This window comes from Salvelinus sp. IW2-2015, linkage group LG11 (assembly GCF_002910315.2).
Source record: "Salvelinus sp. IW2-2015 linkage group LG11, ASM291031v2, whole genome shotgun sequence".
NCBI classification, from domain to species: domain Eukaryota; kingdom Metazoa; phylum Chordata; class Actinopteri; order Salmoniformes; family Salmonidae; genus Salvelinus; species Salvelinus sp. IW2-2015.
Genome location: NC_036851.1, coordinates 13504147 through 13528409, shown reverse-complemented (window position 1 = coordinate 13528409; position 24263 = coordinate 13504147). Strand labels below are relative to the sequence as shown.

The window sequence follows — 24263 nt, the reverse complement described above, 5'->3', positions numbered from 1 at the left end:
ACCTATGGCATAGCCTCCACATCTCATCTACTGCATTGCCAAGAGGTCCTGTTTATTGTCTAGCTGTTCAGAGTGTATCATGTTTAAAGAAACTCTGCAGGTTTGAGGGCAGATGGGCACTTCCATGCTTTCTRATCCACCTGCCTGAGCCTCAGACTGAACTGATAAACAAGCTCTGTCTGGCTCCTAGAAAATGTAGCCTACCTGTTGACTAGAATACCGATGAGGTGCTGACTCGTTCTCTCAGAGAGTCTGTTATCATTAAGTTGGTCATAACATGAGCAGAAACTTGATGACAATACTGAGTGGAACTGTTCTGATACAGCTGGCGCTGCTCAATACATATTTTAGACATGGCCCCCAGGCTTTACTTATGGTTCATTTCAGATGTGGTTGTCTGATTACGATGGGTACATTGATAATGATGCATGGCTGATGAGGTCTATTTATGGAGAGGAKAGTGTTTTTCACAAGGCTGCTGGAGTGATTTACCTTAGAAACAGCACATCCTGGATATCAACCCTTTTACTTTCTCCTGACCTCTCCCTGTCTCTCTATCCCCATTCTGCAGGAGATAGAGAACCCACCGTCTCTCCCTCAGGGGGGACCAGTCGATCAGAAGGCAATCAATTGCTTCATAATATGGCATCATGTCGTAGCGCTCGCGCCACGCTCCAATCAATAGGCAGGCTGTGGTGAATGCTGATGACCTTGTAGTGACTCCACCCAGCACAGCTGGCATGGCTCTGGAGCTGCAGCATAAAGCTAGCCTACTCACTCACTCCTGCAGAATCAATGCCAGTCACACTCCACAGGAGAGGAGGGATTGACATGCTCACGGTCAGCAGCATCTGGATAATGAGACACTCAAAAAGAAACTTAAGTGACTTGACAAGGTTTGAGCAACTTCGTCTCCAACGGCAGTGAATATCGTCGCCAATCCATCACAGGATTTGGCAGGACGCATGCAGACCAAACACTCGTAAACAGGTTCTCAGCGCAGCCCGCGTCTGACGGGCCCAGAAATCATTTCCCGTGGCAGGTTAAGCTGTCAGCAGAGTGCTGGAGGTAGAAAGTGAGCGTGATTGATTGATTGGCTCACCGCCTCCTTGGCCCATCACCCCAGACCCATCACCCCAGAGATTTGTGTCAGACGGAGCAGCAGCAGAGCTCAGCCCAGAGAGAGGGAGGCAGCAGGAACAGCCCCAGTAGTTAAGCTGTGATTCASTGCCAGCTGTAACTCAGCCATGGAGTTGTTGCTGGCATGATCGGAGCGCTGCTCCCTGTTGGCCTGCCCTGTGGTGCGCTTACTCTACAGTGTATTATTAAATTTACCAGCTACGTCACTGCTGCTCTGAACACCACCACTCTGACCCATTTACACGGCTGGCTGGCTGGATCCACACCACCGGGCTGGCCACACTCACCTTGCTGGTAGGCAGGAAACCAGCGYCACTGCGTCTGTACCAAGCCACTTCTCACTGAGAAACACCAGATAAGCCTAGACCGATTAACTTCCTCCTTTTCACACCTCCATAGATAATGATTGACATTGTCTCTGCTGACTGCCCCTTAAATTCCCCTTAATATGGGGTGTGGATTCTTACCCCACAGGAGGCTATGAAAAGACTGTCATCAGCACTAAACACTAAACCCAGGCAGACTGAGACCTATGGTTATGCTGCCAGCCACACCTACTATATTGTCAATCATAAGAAGTACTTCCAAGGAACTACTCATGCATGTCAATATTAGCCTCCTACCTGAAGAGCATAGGAAGTGGAGACCTAGAGATGCCAATAACATACTGTTGAACTTAAAACCAAGCAGTGTTGTGACAGAATTGAGATATTGAGTACTTCTGTAGAGACAGACACGGAGAGAGAGGTGATCATGCGACCACAGGAAAGCCTTCATTAACACGGCTCTTTATTTTGAGTGATAATTGGACAGGCTATTACTCCCAGCCAGCCACAGACCCAGAGCATTCAGCAGGGTCAGCTCGAAGAGAGGCCTAGACAAAAATGTCCCCTCTAACAGGGACAGCCAACTGTAGTCAGACAGTAAGATTTCATCTGAATCYAAAAAAATACTGTGCACCTGGAGTTAGGACTACACGATTAATCGTATTCAGATCAAAATTGCAATATTGGCATGTGCAAATATCCATATCGCAAGAGGTTGCAATTTTCTCCTTTCTTTGACACTTAACACAAGAAAAACTAGACTATGGTACCACCTCCAATGAGAGGCGCTAGACTCCGTTCACTCACCCTCTACATGCACAGAGGATGCTGACCAATCACAAGAGGGCTCTCCCACTCTCTGCACGGCATGCACATACTGGCCAATCACAAGTGTCCGCGCTGGTGAGGAGAGAAGGGGCTTCACCAAAGACAGTACAGTATGAGGTTCAGAAACTCTGTGGCTTTACCTCAAAGTGTGTGTCAAACATGAATGCTGCAAGTGCTAATTAAAATTTCAATTTGGTGCCGAAGGGAGCATCTTCAGCAGTATTTTGGCAAAAATATCCCCAGAGCTGTGGTGACAAGAGGCAACACAACAAAKGTATTCAATCATTTGAAGAATAAYCACCCMCACTTTGCGATGATTGCAYGGTAAAAAAAAGAAGTGCCTAACAGCAGCAAAGCCCCTAAACCACAACCAACCACCTATGTTAAACAGGCATCGATTGTCCATGTATTTTCAAGTGTAACGCCCTATGAAAAACATCCTGTAGACACACAGAAATCAGAGGCCATCACATAGCCAAAGACATGGTTCCTATTTATACTGTCAGCAAAGACGGCTTCAAAAAGAATATAAACAAGCTGGACAGGACATACAAGATTCCATCTTGCACATATTTCCCAAGTCGCCATCCCAACACTGTATAACAAAATTAAAAAGGGAGAAGTTGAAACATGTCGAGTCGAATGACTGGACGAGACAGTTTTTGGACACAGGCTGCACCTTGCAATTGGTAGGCTACGTCTTACATGTTATGGCACTTTGACTCATCATTTCAATTATAAAAGGCATACTTTTACATAATTTACACACTAACAAGTTTCCTATTCCATCTGCAGCCTATGGCTGCCTGAATAAATAATTATCTTAGGTAATTTAAGAACTAAATGGTAAAATAAGATATAGGACCTAATGTTATTACTTAATTAATAAGTGGTGGGATAGAGGAGCACCATTTTGATGATCATGTTAAAAATGCATTTTAGTTAAGAGGTAGGTGTAATAATCCTATGTATTATCAGTGCCAGTCAAAAGATGACAAAAAAAAAAACTTGAATTTGTTATTTTTACTATTTTCTACATTGTAGAATAATAGTGAATATATCAAAACTATGAAATAACACATATGGAATCATGGAGTAACCAAAGAAGTGTTAAACAAATCCAAATATATTTTATATTTGAGATTCTTCAAATAGCCACCCTTTGCCTTGATGACAGCTTTGCACAGTCTTGGCATTCTCTCAACCACCTTCATGAGAAATGCTTTTCCAACCGTCTTGGGAGTTCCCACATATGCTAAACACTTGTTAGCTGCTTTTCCTTCACTCTGCGTTCCAACTCATCCCAAACCATCTCAATTGGGTTGAGGTCAGGTGATTGTGGAGGCCAGGTCATCTGACGCAGTACACCATCACTCTCCTTGGTCAAATAGCCCGTACACAGCCTGGAGGTGTGTTTTGGGTCATTGACCTGTTGAAACACAAAATGATAGTGGGACTAAGCGCAAACCAGATGAAATGGYGTATCTCTGCAGAATGTTGTGGTAGCCATGCTGGTTACATGTGCCTTGAATTGTAAATAAATCACAGCATCACCAGCAAAGCACTCCCACACCATCAAACCTCCTCCTCCACGCTTCACGGTGGGAACCACATATGCGGAGATCATCCGTTCACCTACTCTGTGTCTCACAAAGACACAGCGGTTAAAACCAAAAATCTAAATTTGGACTCCTCAGACCAAAGGACAGATTTCCACCGGTCTAATGTCCATTGCTCGTGTTTCTTGGCCCAAGCGAGTCTTCTTATTTAGTAGTGGTTTCTTTGCAGCAATTCRACCATGAAGGCCTGATTCACACAGTCAGTCTCCTCTGAAAAGTTGATGTTGAGATAAGCATTTTTAGCTGCAATTTCTGAGGCTGGTAACTCTAATGAACTTATCCTCTGTAGCAGAGATAACTCTGGGTCTTCCTTTCCTGTGGCGGTCCTCATGTGAGCCAGTTTCATCATAGCGCTTGATGGTTTGTGATACTGCACTTGAAGAAACTTTCAAAGTACTTGAAATTTTCCGAATTGACTGACCATGTCTTAAAGTAATGATGGGACTGTCATTTGTCTTTGCTTATTTGAGTGGTTCTTGCCATAATATGGACTTGGTATTTTACTAAGCTATCTTCTGTATACCTCCCCTACCTTGTCACAACACAACTGATTGGCTCAAACTCATTAACTTCTCTAGGATAGGGGGCAGCATTTTCACTTTTGGATMAATAGCGTGCCCAATTTCAACTTCCTTCTACTCATCCCCAGAATATAAGATATGCATATTATTAGTAGATCTGGATAGAAAACACTCTGAAGTTTCTAAAACTGTTTGAATCATGTCTGTGAGTATCACAGAACTTATGTAGCAGGCAAAACCCAGAGGACTAACCATTCAGATTAATTGTTTTTTGAGGTCACCGTCTGTTCAATGAGTTTTCATTGGGATACTAGATTTCTAATCAACCTGTTTGCAGTTCCTACCGCTTCCACTGGATGTCACCAGTCTTTGGAAATAGGTTGAGGTTATTCCTTTGTGCAATGAAGAAGAACGGCCATCTGGAATCAGTGTAACGTTATGTGTACTGTTTGATAGTTGCGCAAGACTAGAAAAGTAGCGTTAGTTTGTTGACCTCCTGTATTGAAAACAGATAGACCCGTCTTCAATTTGATCGATTATTAACGTTTATAAATACCTTAAGTTGTATTACAAAAGTAGTTTGAAATGTTTTGGCAAAGTTTAGAGGTAATTTTTTAGATATTTTGTAGTGACGTTGCGCAAATTGGAAGCTGTTTTTTTCTGGATCAAACGCGCCAAATAAATGGACATTTTGGACATATATGGACGGAATTAATCGAACAAAAGGACCATTTGTGATGTTTATGGGACATATTGGAGTGCCAACAAAAGAAGCTCGTCAAAGGTAAGGCATGATTTATATTTTATTTCTGCGTTTTGTGTTGCTACTGCAGGGTTAAAATATGCTACACTCTTTGTTTACTGTTGTGCTATCATCAGATAATAGCATCTTATGCTTTCGCCGAAAAGCCTTTTTGAAATCTGACATGTTGGCTGGATTCACAACGAGTGTAGCTTTAATTTGGTATCTTATATGTGTGATTTAATGAAAGTTTGATTTTATATATTTTTTTTTGAATTTGGCGCTCTACATTTTCCCTGGCTATTGGCCAAGTGGGACGCAAGCGTCCCGCCTATCCCAGAGAGGTTATTAAGGAATGAAATTCCACAAATTAACAAGGCACACATGTTAATTGAAATGTATTCCAGGTGACTACCTCATGAGCTGGTTGAGAGAATGCCAAGAGTGTGCAAAGCTGTCAAGGCAAAGGGTGGCTACTTTGAAGAATCTGAAATATAAATATAGTTTGATTTGTTTTAACACTTTTTTGGTTACTACATGATTCCATATGTGTCATTTCATAGTTTTGATGTCTTCACTATTATTCTACAATGTAGAAAATAGTAAAAATAAAGAAAAACCCTGGAATGAGTAGGTTTGTCCAAACTTTTGACTGGTACTGTATGTAGCCTATAAAACAATGTTGAAAAAGATTAGTTTCATTTGGTTTTGTATTTAGTTAGCACAGTATGTATTTATATGATCTAATTTGACAGGTTATTTTCTCTACCCTGACACAGTTTAACCATGTCTGACGATGTTACAAGTTTTCACCCAAGTGTTTGAAAATCACAATCTGCCCCCCCAAAAAAGAAATGTTTTGCTATTAGACATTGTGCAGCCCGACCTGGATTGAAGAGCAGCTCCAGGCTGCAGCACTGTCTGCATGACTCACTGCTGGCTAGAGCCAAGGGCATTATTAAAAACATTGAATTAAACATTCATCCATCTCCTCCAGACACAAAATCCTGCACCCCCAAGGGGGATGCCCCTGCATGCCTCCCCATGCCCCGGGTACTCAGTGAGCACAGTGGGCCACAGCAGAGCCCTCCTTCTCCACAGCCCTCTGTCATCTTCCCTCAGAGGAAAAGAGCACGCCAAGGCAGCTGAACCTGACATTTCGTTCCCACGGTGATGTAGTGACAGCTATTTGGGACAATTGACAAAAGAGAAACAAATCAATGAAAATCTTAAACAAAATAAGTCCCTCCCTCATCCTTAAAAATAAAATAAAGAAACTAGCACCCTTTAACCTAAACCAGTGTGGGGCTTCTGAGTGTGTGTGGCCTCCCACTGCGAGATATTCCCTCCAATGTCTGACCTTCAGGCTACAAATTGCTTCCCATCAGGGTGATTGACAGCCGTTGTTGTGACAGCACTAAGCATGCATGAGCTCCCTCCATCAGAGGCTCCGTGACACAGTCTTCTTTGTATCACTTGCGCTCTCCACCCTTGCTTTCCATGCTGAATCATTATCTCTTCTCTTTATCTCTAGTCAAATGTATCATCCACTTTGTCTCCAGTCCCCATTCTAAATATGYAGCCATTGCTTCCCTACTATACTTTTTCTGTGCTGTCAGTCACACAGTGTTTTTCACTCTTCCTTCCCTTGTTATTTCTCATTCCGTGGCTCTCACCTCAAGCTCCTCTCTCTCCCTGTAGTCTATCTCCTCTGTGTCAGTCTGCCTCCCTGCTATGTGAGGGGTGTCTGCCAGTGTCTGTTGGAACCAGTCACCCTGCAGCGGTCATGCGTTGTCATACTTGCTCTTGTGTAAACATGGCCTGTTTCAAATTAGCTCAACAAGTCATCAAGCAACACTGCTCAGGGGAACACAGTGGTTGACAGCAGGCGTTTCATGTTGTACAGTGCATTCGGAAAGTATTCAGAACCCTTGACTCTTTACACATTTTGTTACGTTACAGCCGTATTCTAAAATGTATTCAATATTTTTCCCCTCTCATCAACCCCCCCAACACACACACACACAATAATGACAAAGCAAAAACAGGTCATTTAAAAAAAGAAGAAGAAATATTACATTTGCATAAGTATTCAAACCCTTTACTCAGTACTTTGTTGAAGCACCTTTGGCAGTGATTACAGCCGAGTCTTCTTGGGTATGAAACTACAAGCTTGGCACACCTGTATTTGGTTTCTCTCATTCCTCTCTGCAGACCCTCTGAAGTTCTGTCAGGTTGGATGGGGAAAGTCACTGCACAGCTATTTTCAGGTCTTTCAAGTTCGATCGGGTTCAAGTCCGGGCTCTGGCTGTGCCACTCAAGGACATTGAGAGATGTGCCGAAGCCACTCCTGCGTTCTCTTGGCTTTGTGCCTTAGGGTCAGTTGTCCTCCTGGAAGTAAACCTTCGGCCAGTCGGTTAGTACTGAATGCCTGGACAGGTTTTCATCAAGGATCTCTGTACTTTGCTCCGTTCATCTTCCCTCGATCCTGACTAGTCTCACAGTCCCTGCCGCTGAAAAACATCCCCACAGCATGATGCTGCCACCACCACCATGCTTCACCGTCGGGATGGTGCCAGGTTTCCTCCAGATGTGACACTTGACATTCAGGCCAAAGAGTTCAATCTTGGTTTCATCAGACCAGAGAATCTTGTTTCTCATGGTCAGAGTCCTTTAGGTGCCTTTTGGCAAACTCCAAGCGGGCTGTCATGTGCTTTTTACTGAGGAGTGAATTCCGTCTGGCCACTACCATAAAGGTCTGACTGGTTGTGCTGCAGAGATGATGGTTGTCCTTCTGGAGCTATGTCATAGTGACCATCGGGTTCTTGGGCACCTCCCTGACCAAGGCCCTTCTCCCCGATTGCTCAGTTTGGCCGGGCAGCCAGCTCTAGGAAGAGTCTTGGAGATTCCAAACTTCTTCCATTTAAGAATGATGGAGGTCACTGTGTTCCTTCAATGCTACATAATYTTTTGGGTTTCCCCTCCCCAGATCTGTGCCGCGACACAATCCTGTCTCGGAGCTCTACAGACAATTCCTTCGATCTCATGACTTGTTTTTTGCTCTGACATGCACTGTCAAMTGTGGGCCCTTATATTAGACAGGTGTGTGCCTTTCCAAATCATGTCCAATCAATTAAATWTACCACCGGTGGACTCCAATCAAGTTGTAGAAACATCAAGGATGGAAACAAGATGCACCTGAGCTCAATTTCAAGTCTCATAGTAAAGGGTCTTAACACTTTCATTTTAATATATTTGCAAAATATCATTATGGGGTAGTGTGTAGATGAGAGAAGGGGGAAAGGGGTCTGAATACTTTCCGAATGCACCGTAAACTATACAAAAGGGAAGAAAACAAAAACATAGCCTAAATACAATCAGAGAAACCTTCTATCCTGACACTGCATAATGCTAGTCAATAAACACTACACGAACTGCAAAAATTGGGTGACTTCCAATGTTCACTCTAAGCTGTGTGCTTGCGAGGCCGCGCACCTCCAGGACTGCCCCACAGAAGAAAATGTCAAGCARCGCAGAGAAGACCCAAGAGATTGAACTTCACTGAGTTCACCCTATTAGTTTGCCCTATATAGATGTTTGACCACCAGAGGGCATCTTTGAGAAACACTTGGTAGAATTACGCATTGGCATTACCAGAGAATTTAAAACCTTTTTAGTAATAACATAGTATATGGGATTGATTAAGAAATTTGGCTTAATTAATTTGATTAATATTATGGTGTTTCCATTCATAGAAAAATTGTCAGTTTGTAAATTCAGACCGTTTCGCAAACGGAGCGCACAGTGGACGTTCGGGGCGAGGAGTAGGATTATTTGAGCGTTCTGGCCTTAAACGGCAGTCAAGCACCCAAGCTAACGTTGCTAGCTACTTCCAGACACAAATGAGACCACTTTGATCATTTTACTCACCCTAGCAGAGCTGCATTTTTTCACCCTGCCAGCTCCTAGTAGTTATTTTGAGCACTGTGCCACCAACTCGCCTTTTGAACTTTTTATTCCAGCTTATTGTTCAACGTCACAATGACTGCTTCACTTATTGTTGGCAATGAGACCTGCTCATGTTGTTTTATAGTTCAAATGTTAAAGAACAAAATGTAAACAACCAAAATAATCACTGGAACTCTGCGGTCTCCCATTGTTTCCTATGGGGGAAATATAGCATGTCTGTCTATTTCGCCAAATTCTTCTGTGTATATTTAGATTTTTTTTTTAAATGTCGGGTGTAACCGGTGTGAAATGGCTAGCTAGTTAGCGGGGTGCGCACTAATAGTGTTTCAATCGGTGATGTCACTCGCTCTGAGAACTTGAAGTAGTTGTTCCCCTTGCTCTGCAAGGGCTGCGGCTTTTGTGGAGCGATGGGTAACGATGGGTAACGATGCTTCGAGGGTGGCTGTTGTCTGTGTGTGCAGAGGGTCCCTGGTTTGAGCCCAGGTAGGGGCGAGGARMGGGACGGSAGCTATACTGTTACACTGGCACCATTTTAAAATCAGGATAATCTCCGCTTTGTAATTACGTAAGTATGGGCAGCGAGCTCTTTTGTCATCGATCGCTAGACAAGAAATAGTCCGAATTTTTTAAACAAATTTTTAATGGAATTCTTAGCATCATTACTGTCAAAACAGGCTCTGCGAACGTTAAATTCAATGAATTTGCTGTGGGCTCGCACTAGTGTTCCAGTTTAGCCAACGTTAAGATGTTTTTCAGCCTTGGGTGAATTTTGACTCGTTCTATTGTCCAGCCTATAGATAGCCAGAGCAAATTTACGAAAGCACTCAAATATCCATTGAGAAAGCACAAAGACTATACCATTTAGTTAAGCTTGATGTATAACTACTAACGTTAGTTATTGCCAGATGTTCACTGTCCGAGGAACAGGCCGTGGAAGCTTTATTGCTGGCAAAAGTGTTCATAACCAGAGGTAATTAAACTGTTGTGTTATTTTTCTCCATCTCTGCCTGTTTTGTTATACATGGAACCTGTCTYGCATGCATTAATTTWAAAAAACTTAAAATGTCAGCTGCTACTTTTCAGATTTACACCACATAAACACAGCCGTTTTCACTGGACTATCTGTTGCTGCCAAGTCATGATTTCCCTGGGGGTTAGCCTTGCAATAACCAAGTGGTGAGACACATAGCCCTCAATATTTAAATGTTTCAGGTACACTCCGATAGGTGTCTTCGTCACATACAGTATCTTCTATTGACATTATCTTCTATTGTTTGCCATCATGTGTCTGTTTTTCAGCATAAAGTACTCTGTAGCCACTTAGTGTGGACACCAGGTGAGACCACACACAATAACATTYTCTTTTTCACTTCATCCCTCTGCCCCTTCTCCCTGAAATCCTCTAGGTTATATCAGCTGTTTTGGTRAACCCCTCCCGCATCTGAACTGGCTGACAGAGGGCACAGCATGATCATAGGTGAGATGTCACTTGGTCGGGTCAACAGGAAGTATTATTAAAGAGATGCTTTACATTGAAATACAGAGAGATGTAGTAGTCCCAGAGTTAATGATCCAAGGTCAGTTCCGCATTTCACCTCCTGATTTAAGATGACCGTGTTAGAATAAAAAAAACAAGGCTTAATCATGCTCTCTCTCTATCCATTTGTCACTCGTCTGCAGGTATGTTTTGATGTGAGAGAGGAAGCCAGTCCCGTCATCACCACCTCACCCGCTCTTAAGATAAACTTCGGGCCAACTGGGAGCCCAAGGCTGGTTAAGAGACACCGCAATTGTGATAAACAGAGTATTAGGGTAGCACTGTAATTCATGAATCATTGCAAAATTCTCACAACATTCAAGTTTCCGCTCACAAGACCTACACTTTGCTCAGTGCCCCAAAAAATTACAGGGAACATTGATGACGTCACAAATTTRCTTTAATGGAAATACCACTGAGCCAGTCTCCAAATTTCAAAATATTCTATACACAGAAGACTATCATGTCACAATCTTAACTGAATAAAAAGACAATTCATTTGTAACTTGCCTAGTTAAATAAAAGGTTAAATAAATATTTTTCCCCAGATGACACTACCGCTGAGCTGTTTCTTTCCCTGTCTCGTGTTGTGACAGACACGGATGGAGTTGTGATCCAGAGGGATGGCCATGGTGGAAAGAGGCGTGTGTGAGGGCCAGCCCAGCTCTTTCCTTCCCTTAGCTCCCTGGGTAATTATGTGCTCCATTCTGTCATCCCCCAGGAGACTCTTGGCTGAGAGAATCACATCCCCCCCCCCCCTCAGAGCCAAAACCGGGCTCAGCCATCCAGCCCACACTCTTGTATCCCGTATGCTTCCCTTGTTCCCCCTCCGTACCCTCTGATTCCTTTTCCCCCCTCTCCGTACCCTCTGATTCCCCTTGTCCCCTCCGTACCCTCTGAATTCCCCTTGTCCCCCTCCGTACCCGCTGATTCCCCTTGTCCCCCTCCGTACCCGCTGATTCCCCTTGTCCCCCTCCGTACCCTCTGCTCTCGGTTCTTCTCCCGGCTACTTTGCCTCCCCACTCTGTCATTCTACACGTCTGTCTCGTTCTCTCACTTGCTCGCTCCCTCTCTCCACCCTCTGAAAACAAGTTCAATTCAACAGCTCGTTCTCTCAACGTTTCTCCATTTGTCAGATTGCGAAATGGGCCATTGTATTTCAAAATCACTCACATTCTCTCAAATCTCATGAAGTAATTAAGAACTCTGAAATCCGCTAATTAACACATTAAGATTAGGGCCTACCTGCTCATGCTTAAGGATTAATGCAGATGCTGATAATGATTGATAAGCACAAGCCTTTACAAATGGAGTGTGCAAGCACGTCCTTCTTAAGTAATTCCATTAGCCTTGACAATTTGTGTTAATGTGACAGTGGTAAAATCCACAGATTATAATGACTATGGCTGGGCGATATGACGATATATATCGTGTGACGATAGAAAAACGTCTATCGTTTCATATTATGCTCTATCGTTTATTTTGTTGTGTCGCAAATCACACTCTTTACAGMAATATTTCTCATCAATTGGAAGGAAATTTGCAACACAAACAAACATGGAGGACAGTGAACGTGACACGAAGCTCGTACCTGAAAGAGTGGCTACTTCGGTCGCATGGACGAGGTTTGGGTATGAAAAGTCTGACACGGACCAGAAAACCGTCCTCTGCAAAATATGCCGCAGGCCGGTCCCGACAACAGGCTCAAAACACCTACGCAAGAATAATGTGAAACAGTATGGAGAAAGTCTACAAAAAAGTACAGTCGAGTGCTCAAAACAAACCCGACTCAGACGCTGCAAGAGGCTTTTGCCCGCGGCACACCATATGGCAAAGAATCACAAAAGACGGAAGGAGGTAACAGCTGTCGTTACAACTTACATCTGCAAAGACATGGCCCCAATTTACACAATGGAGAAACAAGGGTTTCGTGAGTTGGTGCCAACACTCGACCCAAGGTACCAAATTGATATGCGACACGTATTAATGCCAAAATAACATGCAACAGGCAAGCACCCTGCCCCCAAAAATATATATTTTAGGCCTATATTTATGTTGTTTGCAACTAACATTGAAGTGTTTTAGATTTTATACATTAATACTTTATATTTTGTTACACGCTTAATTAAAGATTTGCACAAAGGTTCTAAATAAAAGGAGAAATAATCAAATATGAGTAAGAACCTTTTTTTGAGTATAATTCAACATGTAATAAGAAATAGGCCTTCACATGTGGTCATTTTATATAAACTATTTATTCATTGAATTTACAGAAAATGTGCTATATCGTGATATGAAATGACCTATCGGGACATGAGATTTTGGCCATATCGCCCTAAATGACTCTATTCCATAATTTTAACAGACGCGCACGCACGCACACTGTAGGCTATTATTGCTTTCAGTGTGACCCGATCAAAGCGGTCAAAGAGGATATAAATATTCAAGTAGRCCGAAGACTTATAATTCATTTACCATTGAAGTCCCTGTCCATTGTGAAGCTACACTAAAATAGAGCAATACATGCCTCCCATTCCCTCCACTTAGATGAAGCATATTCTTGCAGAGCAGAACATTTGTGAGTGTGCAAGTTCAGTCTGAGCGCTACTGCAAACCTCAGTTTAACACCATCACACTAAACTGACAAAACACTCAAACATCTGGACATCAAAATGTCGATGTGAAGCGTCAACAGGTTGCAGTCTACATACCAAACAGTAGCCGAGTTAACGCAATTCTAATAATTTGGTTTGGAATATGAGAATCACCAGCGGGACGCACAGCAGTGAGCCAAAAATCCTACCTCTGCACAAACATGTCTGGAACAAAGTGGCAAGCAACAATCAACAAGGAACGTCACGTCCCCCAAAACCACAGCCTGAGGCATCACGTCACAACAACCAAAGAGCATTAGCCCCTGATCCCGACCATTAATCAAGTCAAAAAGGCCCCGCCAGGACCTGGAGCAGCTCAAGGTGCAGCATACCAACACACAGCACAGCCATCAGGAAAACTGTGCTGATCCAGCAGCAAGATGTCACAATCTAGCACTGATTGGTTTCATGTGCTGGCTACTTTCGAATATGATAGCTGATCACTGCTGTCAGGCGTATGCTGCTAAYGCAAAGATGTGCATCTTCTGGTATAAGAATGCTTCAAAAACGTACTCCAACTATTAACAGCAGAACTCGGGAGGTCAGGTCACAAAACACACAGTGCTTTCTTGTTGGAGAACCAAAGTGAGTGCAGTGGCAGTGCACAGATTTAGCATACTTGGGCATTGTGTGGGATTGGGTGAGAGTTGGGCCTCCCCATGCATGTTGATATTGCTTCTGTAGCACATGTTAGCACTAGAGGTCTTCACGGATACACCTGTACCCGAATACCCGAGACCAGATCCAGGAACCTGAATTAATTGTCACGGGTATGAGTAATTTTAACTGACTTGTCCAGAAGGACCCATACAGAGCCGAATGCGCCTGCTGCAGTAGAGAGAGAAYTTGTATAATTTATGCTGCTGCTCTGTGCTTTTCACGAGAATGCCACGTGTAGCTTGTTGTTGGCCAATCATAAATCATCAAAGCGACGTTACACTAGTCATAGATCCTCCATGTGGGGCAAAAGTTAGGAGAAACACCACATGACCAGAAGTATGTGGACACCTGCTCATCAAACATCTCATTCCACTGTCATGCTGAAACAGGAAAGGGCATTCCCCAAACTGTTACCAATGTTCAAAGTACAGAATCGTCTAGAATGTAATTGTATGCTGTAGCATTAAGATCCTGCAAACTTTACAGTTGGCACTATGCATTGGGGCAGTTAGAGTTCTCCTGGCATCTGCCGAACCCAGATTTGTCCATCGGACTGCCAGATGGTGAAGCGTGATTCATCACACCAGAGAACGCRGTTCCATTGCTCCAGATTCCAATGGCGGCTAGCTTTACACCGCTCCAGCCGACGCTTGGCATTGCGCATTGTGATCTTAGGCTTGTCACGGCTGCTCTGCCATGGAAACCCATTTCACGAAGCACCCGACGAACAGTTACTGTGCTGTCGTTGCTWCCAGAGGCAGTTTGGAACTCGTAGTTTGTGTTGTAACCGAGTACAGAGAATTGTTACGTGCTATGCGCTTCTGCACTTGGCGGTCCTGTTCTGTGAGCTTGGTTGGCCTACCACTTTGCGGCTGAGCCGTTGTTGCTCCTAGACATTTCCACTTCACAATAACAGCACTTACTGTTGACCGGGGAAGCTTTAGCAGGGCAGAAATGTTACGAACTGACTTGTTAGAAAGGTGGCATCCTATGACGGTGCCACGTTGAAAGTCACTCAGTTCTTCAGTGAGATCATTCTACTGCCAATGTTTGTCTACAGAGATTGCAAGGCTGTGTGCTCGATTTTATACACCTGTCAGCAATGGKTGTGGCTGAAATAGCCGAATCCACTAATATGAAGGAGTGTCCACCTACTTTTGTTTATACATTGTATCTAATCAATAGAGGAAGATGGAATTAAAATGTCGGCTGCTACTTTATATTCGGAATGGAGTTGTTTGTAACTGTGTAGGACGATAAAGCGTGGCAGATGTTGCCTRCCCTCGCCACCTGGGGGACAGCTCGTCGGGAAGTCCAGGATCCAGTTGCAGAGGAAGGGGTTCAGTCCCAGGGTCCTGAGCATAGTGATGAGCTTGGAGGGCACTATTGTGTTGAACGCTGAGCTGTAATCAATGAACAGTATTCTCACATAGGTTTTCCTCTTGTCCAGGCGGGAGAGGGTAGTGTGGAGTGCAATAGAGATTGTGTCATCCGAGTATCTGTTGAGGCAGTATGCGAATTGGAGTGGTTCCAAGGTGTATGGGATGAGGGTGTAGACGTGAGCCATGACCATTCTCTGAGCACGCATCCTGGTAATCCGTCTGTCCCCGCGACCTTGTGAATTTTAACCTAGACTAGGGAGAGCRAGATCACACAGTCATCCGCAACAGCTGGTGATCTCATGCAATTTTTGCTTGTAAGCAGGAATCAGGAGGATAGATTTATGGTCAGATTTATTTGCCAAAGGGAGGGCGAGCATTTCATGCTGGTCCCTCAGTTGGTAGAGCATGGCGCTTGCAACGCCAGGGTTGTGGGTTCAATTCCCAAAGGGGACCAGTACGAAAAAAGTATGAAAATGTATGTACTCACTACTGTAAGTCGCTCCGGATAAGAGCGTCTGCTAAATTATGTAAATGTAAAAATGTTGTGAAACGGATCAGTTTCCCTGCATTAAAATCACCGGACATGAGAAGCGCCACTTCTGGATGTACATTTTCTTGTTTGCTTATGGCCCTACACAGCTCGTTGAGTGTGGTCTCAGTGCCAGCGTCGGTTTGTGGTGGTAAATAGACAGCTACAAAAAATATAGATAAATAGGTAAATAGTTTGGTCTGCAGCTTGTCATGAGGTATTCTAACTCAGGCAAGCAAAAACGTAATACTTCCTTAAAAAGGGTAGGAAACACRCAACACAGTGTAGTCAAAGAGTTAGTAACTTAGAAGTAGTCACGATCTGGTTACCTATACGTGCAAAAAGTTACATATTCAGAATTTATTAACTTATTTCCAGATATCTTCTAAACGACCCACAATGCACAATTTCTCAACATCAAGTGGAGGATCTGCTCTGTACTACTGAGCAGCTAGCTCAAGCTGGCCAACGTTAGCCACTAGCGATGACAGCATGTAATTACATTCCAAACCAAGTGTTGGCGGTGGTGAGCTACAATCCACCAATCGCAGGAAGTGTGATGTAAACAGGAAGTTGATGGGGCACGTGCGGCCATGAAGCATGCTCTTCACAGACTTTGTGGTTGTGTTATCRATTTGGAACCCATTTGCATGGCAGGCCCTGGTGCCTTCTACCCGTGGGCTCAAATCGATAGAGAAAATCAAACTTTGTAGTACCTCGTCTGTTCTCCTTTTTGTTTTGTCAACTTTTYAGCATATTCCCTGCTTAGTACGCTATAAGAGTTTTGTAACCTTTTCCACCTTGGCTTAGTGCTAGCGCGATAGATTCCAGATATCCGTCAGCTATCTATTTGGGATTTCCCTGAGACTCTCCATCAGCCAGTGAAGCGCGCGCCTCCTCCTGGCTTTGGTAGCTAACTCAGCTCCAAAAATAGCTATYCATTTCCAAAACTTTGGTTAACTTTAATGTAGCTGTAAGCTAGGTGTTGATAGCAACTGGCTGACTCGTGTAGTGCTAACATAACATTAGCAGGCAAGTAGGGCTAACGTTGGCAGGCTAGTTGGCTATCAACCTTGCAAGTTGGTTTGTAACAATAAATTCATTAAGTAATTACTTGTAAGTTGCCTGAAAATTACACTGAAACCAGTATTCATGACCGCAAACGATTTGGTTTAATTTTAAGTTATTTCTGTTGGAGTTTACATTATAGAAGACAGGCTGGCTTGCCGGGTCCTCCATATAACATCACCTTACGGAATAATATTTTCCAACATGACTTCGGCATTCTGATCAGTTTTATGTAATAACTCAAACAATAGAAAAGTGAGGTGTGACTTTGCATTAAGACTTTTGAGGTGTATACTAATGCAAATACATATGCTACGTTTATGCTACCTACCCTTTAACAGAGATCACGCACCAGCTGTTAAAGATACACACCACCCCCTCTTCGTCTTACCCGAGGCTGCCGAGCGGTCTTGACGATGCATGGAAAAAACAGCTAGATTTATGTTAGCCATGTCCTTGTTCAGCCACGACTCCGATAAACATAAAATATTACATTTCTTTAGGTCCCGTTGATAGGATACTATCGAACAGAGCTYGTCCAGTTTGTTCTCTAGTGACTGTACATTTGGCAAAAGAACGTAGGGTATAGTAGTCTCATCAAAGTAGTCTCGTCTGGATGCCGGCTCATCTGCCTCTCTTGCACTGTTGCTTCATCTTTCAAATCACAGAGATTAGGGCATGGTCAGGAGTAGGGTTGGGTGGTATCCTGGTTTTCATATCGTCATACCATCCTTCTCTTACCCCGGGAGATACATTATTACCAGTTTAGTACACATGCGACAGTCCAAAAAAAATGCCAAAAACCCAATTGGGTGTCTATTACCTGAATGCTAACAAAATTAGCACAAGTAATAGCGAAATTCCATGGAGCCTGCTAGCTAAATGTGATAAATTGCAAAGACAGGCAAGCCAGCTCACAAAGTTTTACATATATAGGTAGAAGCTACCGAATGTCATTTTTGGTGAGTTTGGACATTTACAAGTGAATGTGGACGAGAGAAAGTTGACGCATGCAGTACTGGCTCTCGAGCAGCATGTCTACACCAAAGATTTTTTATAACTAACCCYATCTGTGTCAACACACTGTCTGTGTGGAGTCTGCTCTGCTCGGAGGGGGGAGGAGCAGGTGGGCCGAGAACAGAGAGGAGAAAAAAATGAAGGAAATCAACATAGCAATGACAGCTGTACAGATAACTCATGCAAAAGGCTTTGACTTCAACATGGCAAAAAGCTAAAACAATATGATGCCCCGTCATTAATTCAGTCACTTACTTAGATTAGCCCTGGTTTGCAGTCGACGTTCCAATTCATCCCAACGGTGTTTGATGGGGTTGAGGTCAAGGCCCTGTGCAGGCCAGTCAAGTTCTTCCACACCGATCTCAACAAACCGTTTCTGTATGGACCTCGCTTTGTGCACAGGGAGCATTGTCATGCTGAAACATGAAAGGGCCTTCCCCAAACTGTTGCAACAAAGTTGGAAACACAGAATTGTCTAGAATGTAATTGTATGATGTAGCRTTAAGATTTCCCTTCACTGGAACTAAGGGGCCTAGCCAAACCATGAAAAACAGCCACAGAACATTATTCCTTCTCCACCAAACTTTACAGTTGGCACTATGCATTGGGTCAGATAGCGTTCTCCTGATATCCACCAAACTGCCAGATGGTGAAGCGCGATTCATCACTCCAGAAAACTCGTTTCCACTGCTCCAGAGTCCAATGGTGGAGAGCTTTACACACCACTCCAGCCGACGCTTGGCCTTGCGCATGGTGATCTTAGGTTTGTGCGCGGCTGCTCGGCCATAGAAACCCATTTCATGAAGCTCCCTACGAACAGTTCTTGTGCTGACGTTGCTTCCAGAGGCAATTTAGAACTGAGTGTTTCAACCGAGTACAGGCGATTTTTACGCACTACGCGCTTCAGCACTCACTGGTCCCGTTCTGTGAGCTTGTGGCCTACCACTTTGCAGCTGAGCCGTTGTTGCTCCTAAACGTTTCCACTTCACAATAACAGCAATTACAGTTGACCGGGGCAACTCCAGCAGGGAAGAAATTTTACGAACTGGCTTGTTGGACATGTGGCATCCTATGACRGTGCCACGKTGAAAGTCACTGAGCTCTTCAGTAAGGCCAATCTACTGCCAATGTTTGTCTATGAAGATTGCATGGCTGTCTCCATATGGTCACATGCCACAAGGCAAAATTGAAGCCAGAAACTGTCAATAGGCTGGTGTTCCTGGCACAGAACTTGTGAAGAGAAAGAGGGAGGCAGTGAATTGTTACATGTTGAACTGAGAAACATACAGACTGTCTGGTGAATGCTTGAAGAAGTTAGTTTGAAAAGGTTTACAACTTGAATTCATAATGTCCAGTATTATGCTGCAAMAACAGGCTGCACTTCTTATATTTGGCAGGAAAAAGTTAAAATAATTTTTAATTTTCTTTACATCCTGAATATTTTAAATATTTGTTTTATTTAATTTTACTGCATATATATTTAACGCATACCTTTGCTTATGTTTCATGTTTGCACAGGTTTACCATAGAAGTAAAAAAAAWWATACAAAATACAAAAATAAAGTGCAATGCTTTCTGTTTCTATAGGGTTAAAAGCAATATTTTCTAATTTATTAACTTTGAAGGGCTCATAAAATGTTTGTTTTATTAAAGTACAGTATATCGTGATATATCGTTATCGTCCAGAAAGTGGAAAATATTGTGAAATAAACTTTAGTTCATATCGCCCACCCCTACCACACACACACACTGTTAAAGTGTGAATCATTTGGCTGAGAGCATACTGCATCAAACAGAGAGAAAATATGCCTAATTAGTACTCATTACAATAAGAGCCAGGCTTACAACAAGCAAACAACTGCATCAAAGGTTAACAATTCAGATCAAATGGGAATGTGACAACCCACTTCAATGATGTCATGCAATTCCATTTACCAAATAGAGGCAATTGGGCTGTTGCCAAAAGCTCCATGGTAAGGGGCTTGGACATAATTGTCATGACATCCCCTCATTAACATAAAGCATGCTAACACCCACTGTGACGTACCAGTATCTGTTAATTTGCCCTGGACGTACCAAATCTGAACCAATCATAGACGTAGATGTTTCACAAGTTTGGACAGCACAGCAGAGAACAGTACAGTAAAAGAAATGTAGAGTACAGTATAATGTACTGTATTCTACATAGGCCATCTACTTTGCTGCACTGTGATGTCCAAAATGGTAAAACATGGACATCCATGATTGGTTCCGATTTGGTCTGGTCCGGACCAAACAAATGTGGTCTTTGACACAGGAGGTTGGTGGCACCTTAATTGGGGAAAACAGGCTCATGGTAATGACTGGAGCGGAATGGTATCAAATACATTGTTTCCAGGTGTCTGATGCCATTCTATTTGCTCTGTTCCGGCCATTATTATGTGCGGTTCTCCCCTCAGCAGCCTCCTGTGCCTTGGGAGCGGAGCTCATTAAAACAATAGCCAGTGTGTAGAATAATACCCAAATACGCAAAAGGAGGATATTACATATTTGTACTTTTGTGTACCTATTCTGGATACATCACCATGAAGAGAATGATATTCATAATGCATTTCTGTATAGTACAGATAAGGGACCTATGATGTAATTCCGTTGCCGTTATTTCGTTACCAGATGTAAATCCACCTCACCTACTATAGTTTAATAAAACTATTTCYTTTCAAACTCAAGGTATCATGTYGTAAAATCTGAGTGAGATTCTACCGTAATACTGTTACCAAACTTTGCATCTGCACAGTTCTTCCAGTAAATGTGTTATGACATTCTCTGTGTAACTTGTTCAAAGTAGGTCTTGTGCTTAGAGTTGTATGGTTTGTTAAACTTTGAAATCAATGTTTTTTGCTTGGCATACATTTTAAAACAAAATCTGAGTCAAASCATAATTCCGTTAATGTGGAATTGCCCAGTACACAACAACATTTCGATTAGCAGTAAACCGGTCAGTGTTTTCCCAGTGGCAGACCAAAGGTGTCAGCAGAACACTCATTCTAAAACCACAGCTGGAAAGGTTAGAGCATGGAGGGACTCTTCTGCAGGCTCACAAATGACTCATCTATCTCTAGATTTCATCTATCTCTAGATTTCGTCAGGCAGCTGATGATAAGTACCTGTAAACTCACACTGACAACTTATCAGCAGTACCCAGAACTCAGGCTGGAGTGCTAAACATGAAATTTAAAGGGAATCACGTAAAAAAAATCTGAATGCATATCATGATGATGTCATCTTAGTTTCCCATTGCAGTGACAGCCCAGAAATAGGTTTCTAATGGGGGGGGGGGGTCATTTCTCTCACTCTGCTGAGTAGTATTTATGCTCCACTCATACAGGAGTAATAAAGGCCTAGTGCACTAATTTGGTGGGGGAGAGGGAATAATCCCAATTATTTGTTTTTCTTTTTTTCAGGGGGTGCTGCAGCACCTCAGCACGCCTAGCTACTTCCCACGGCTATGCCAACTACTGATGTTTAATCCTACAGGTAGCCTAAGTGATATATTCTAACAGATGTTTCAAGCTACAGATGTCTTGTTTCAATCTGGTGATACYAATGTCAAATTCAGAGATTCATTTGGGAGCTGCTTTATTCTAGCAGCTCCATACAGCTATTATGAAGTAAGGTCCCTCATTCCCACCCCATCCCCCTCTCTGGCTACCAACAGCACACCTAGTTGACTCAATTCACTCACTATCCATACAATAATGAAATAAATGCATGGCCACAATGCAACATGCCTACGTCAATCAATAAATCAAAGTATTACTACGGAAATTGGTAGACGATTAATGTTGATTTCAATAAATTGCGATGCTTTACTGCAGGAGTAAAACAACACCCGTTCAGACGTACCTTGTGGATGTGCCCTTCCTCACATCGCATATGCTGCATTTAAAAGCCTCTGCACTGTTCTTGAAGGTGCAGACGCTACAGTCCCAATATCCGTCGTCAGCACTTGGTTTAGCTTGTCTTTTTGGCCTTAGAAATATAAAAATATAAAGTCAAGTTAGTTTATTACATATAATTAATTTGGTTATGACTGTTGTTAGTGCTGACGACATGCAGTACCCCCTAAATTAAAAATCGGCTAACTTAAACTAATACAGGAAGAAAAAAAATCGCTGTCAGGTTATCCATTCGAATCCCGAATAACCTACGCAGCGCGAGTTTCTCGATTAGATCAGTCACTAGCTAAAATTAAGGTCCTTGCTATCTGGGATCCTTGGGACGTCCCTATCCCATTGAAGTTGACGTTTAAAATTGTTATGGTAAGGGTTGTTATGGTTGAGGTAGGAGTTAAGATTAGGATAGGGATGACCCAAGGATTCTGGATAGCACTAACCCTAGAATCAAGCGACCTAGCTAGAATTTCGGTTAGCTAGCTAGCTAACGTTACAACATTCGATTGTATCGCGGCTTAGCCTAATGTCTGTTCGGGGCTAAGCATGTTAGCTAGCAAAACGAATGTCAAATAATGTCCACTCGACATTGATCTTCGAACGACTTCTGTTGACATTGAATATAATTTTCTAGAATGGCAGGCATATCCACTGAAAATTTCCCTTTGTCTGAGAGTGACTGGTAGAGAGTAGGGAGCGAGAAGCCGCCATAGTGCCTGTGCACTATTCTAGCTCTGGCATACAAACTGAAAAAAGGGAGAAACACTCCTTGAGAAATCATCCGAATATCAACCGCAAACGCCATGGAATTCTCGCAAAACAAGTCTAAATCGACACAAAACCGACTGGGGTATACGGTTAAATACCTGGTAGGGCTTTTCTTGTCGCCCATGGTGAAGAACTGTCTTCCAAAAGAAGAAAAGGTCTTCAGTAATAATCAGTAATTGTTGTAGGTTGTGCGCGGAGGATCCAGATAGAACCGCTGCTAAAGCTGGCAGTTAAGCTCGCATTCAGCGGCAGGGCGACTGCACACCGCGTGACTCCAAGACGCCCAATCACCGCATGCCTCGGTTTAAAAGTCTGGTTGGAAATAAGAGAAATTGGTAGCTCGCTATATATTTCCCCGAAATATTCTGTATCGAAATGAGATTATGCGCTTTATAGTCGAAATGTAGGAATTACAGTGCCAGCCCAATGTATTCACAGGTTTCGTGAGTGTCATACTGTGCAGTACCACAGCATGAGCTGGTGTCATTGCATTTTATGCCTACTCACATTGAAGATGTAGCTGGTGGAGTTCATCTTGGGACACAGGTGCATATAAAGTTATTCCCCATCATCCCTTTTCAATCGTGACAGGTGTAAATCAAAATGTCTAGGCCTACTAATAAACCAAATGCAAAAATGTATGTTGAGTGCTATCAGAGCAGTCCAGTCAATTTAGCCTGTAGGGCTTTTGTCCCTATCATACCTGTCTGTGAGATTAGCCTACTGTCTTTGCATTGAGATGGACATGTTTCAGTTGTTTCATCTTCTGTGGTTGTAGTGTGCCCATACTGCCTAACATTTGAAAGGACTCAAGGAAATGGGGATTGCCTTATGTTTCAAATAAGACATAGAAGAAAGGATTACCTCAGATACTAAACATTCACCTTGAATGATCATTTGTATTTAGATACAAATGTTCACCTTACTCATCATTTCCAAAATTCCAGACATCCTGGAGGACCCCCTAAATAATTTGCAGATACTCCTAACTTTAGTGGGCTACTTCATCATGCACCCCTTGAAGGCTTCCCTCCCTCCTGCACAGGACAAGACTCTCTCTGTGGAGGAGATGAAGCATGAATCGTATAGCGTCATTAGCCACTTGCCATGGCTCCTGGTCCTCTATGTATGCACRAATGACTAAATCRCTTTGGATAAAAGTGTCTGCTAAATAGCATATATTATTGTGAATCTCTCCCTTCTATCCACCAAGTGGAGAGGAGAAGATACGATCACTTACTTCTGCTGTGTCACTGTCATTCTTATCACACCGGCTCTGCCCTCTACCCAGTGATTATACACTCTTAGAAAAAAGGGTTCAAAAAGGGTTCTTCAGCTGTMCCCCATATGAGAACCMTTTTTGATTCCAGGTAGAACCCTCTGTGGAAAGGGTTCTACCTGGAACCAAAAAGGGTTCTTCAAAGGTTGTCCTATATGGGGACAGGCGAAGAACCATTTTAGGTTCTAGATATCTGCTTAGCTCATAGCATGCTGCTCTAGAGGCTCATCTGCTCATCATGATATTAATAACCTGAATTCAATCATAACAGCATTACGCATTGCCTGGCTCA

General features: G+C 43.0%; 1 protein-coding gene across 1 annotated transcript in view; it reads right to left on the bottom strand.

The window, feature by feature from the left end:
• Nucleotides 1-22905, bottom strand: part of LOC111969848 (RING1 and YY1-binding protein B) — a 40827-nt gene extending 17922 nt beyond the window's left edge. Inside the window, exons 1-2 of the mRNA XM_023996171.2 lie at nucleotides 22791-22905; nucleotides 21878-22003 (exon numbers count right to left, since the gene is read on the bottom strand). Of these exons, the coding sequence (XP_023851939.1) occupies nucleotides 21878-22003; nucleotides 22791-22816 (152 nt within the window). The 5' untranslated portion in view covers nucleotides 22817-22905. The remainder of the gene's footprint in view (nucleotides 1-21877; nucleotides 22004-22790) is intronic.
• Between the last annotated feature and the right edge of the window lie 1358 nt (nucleotides 22906-24263).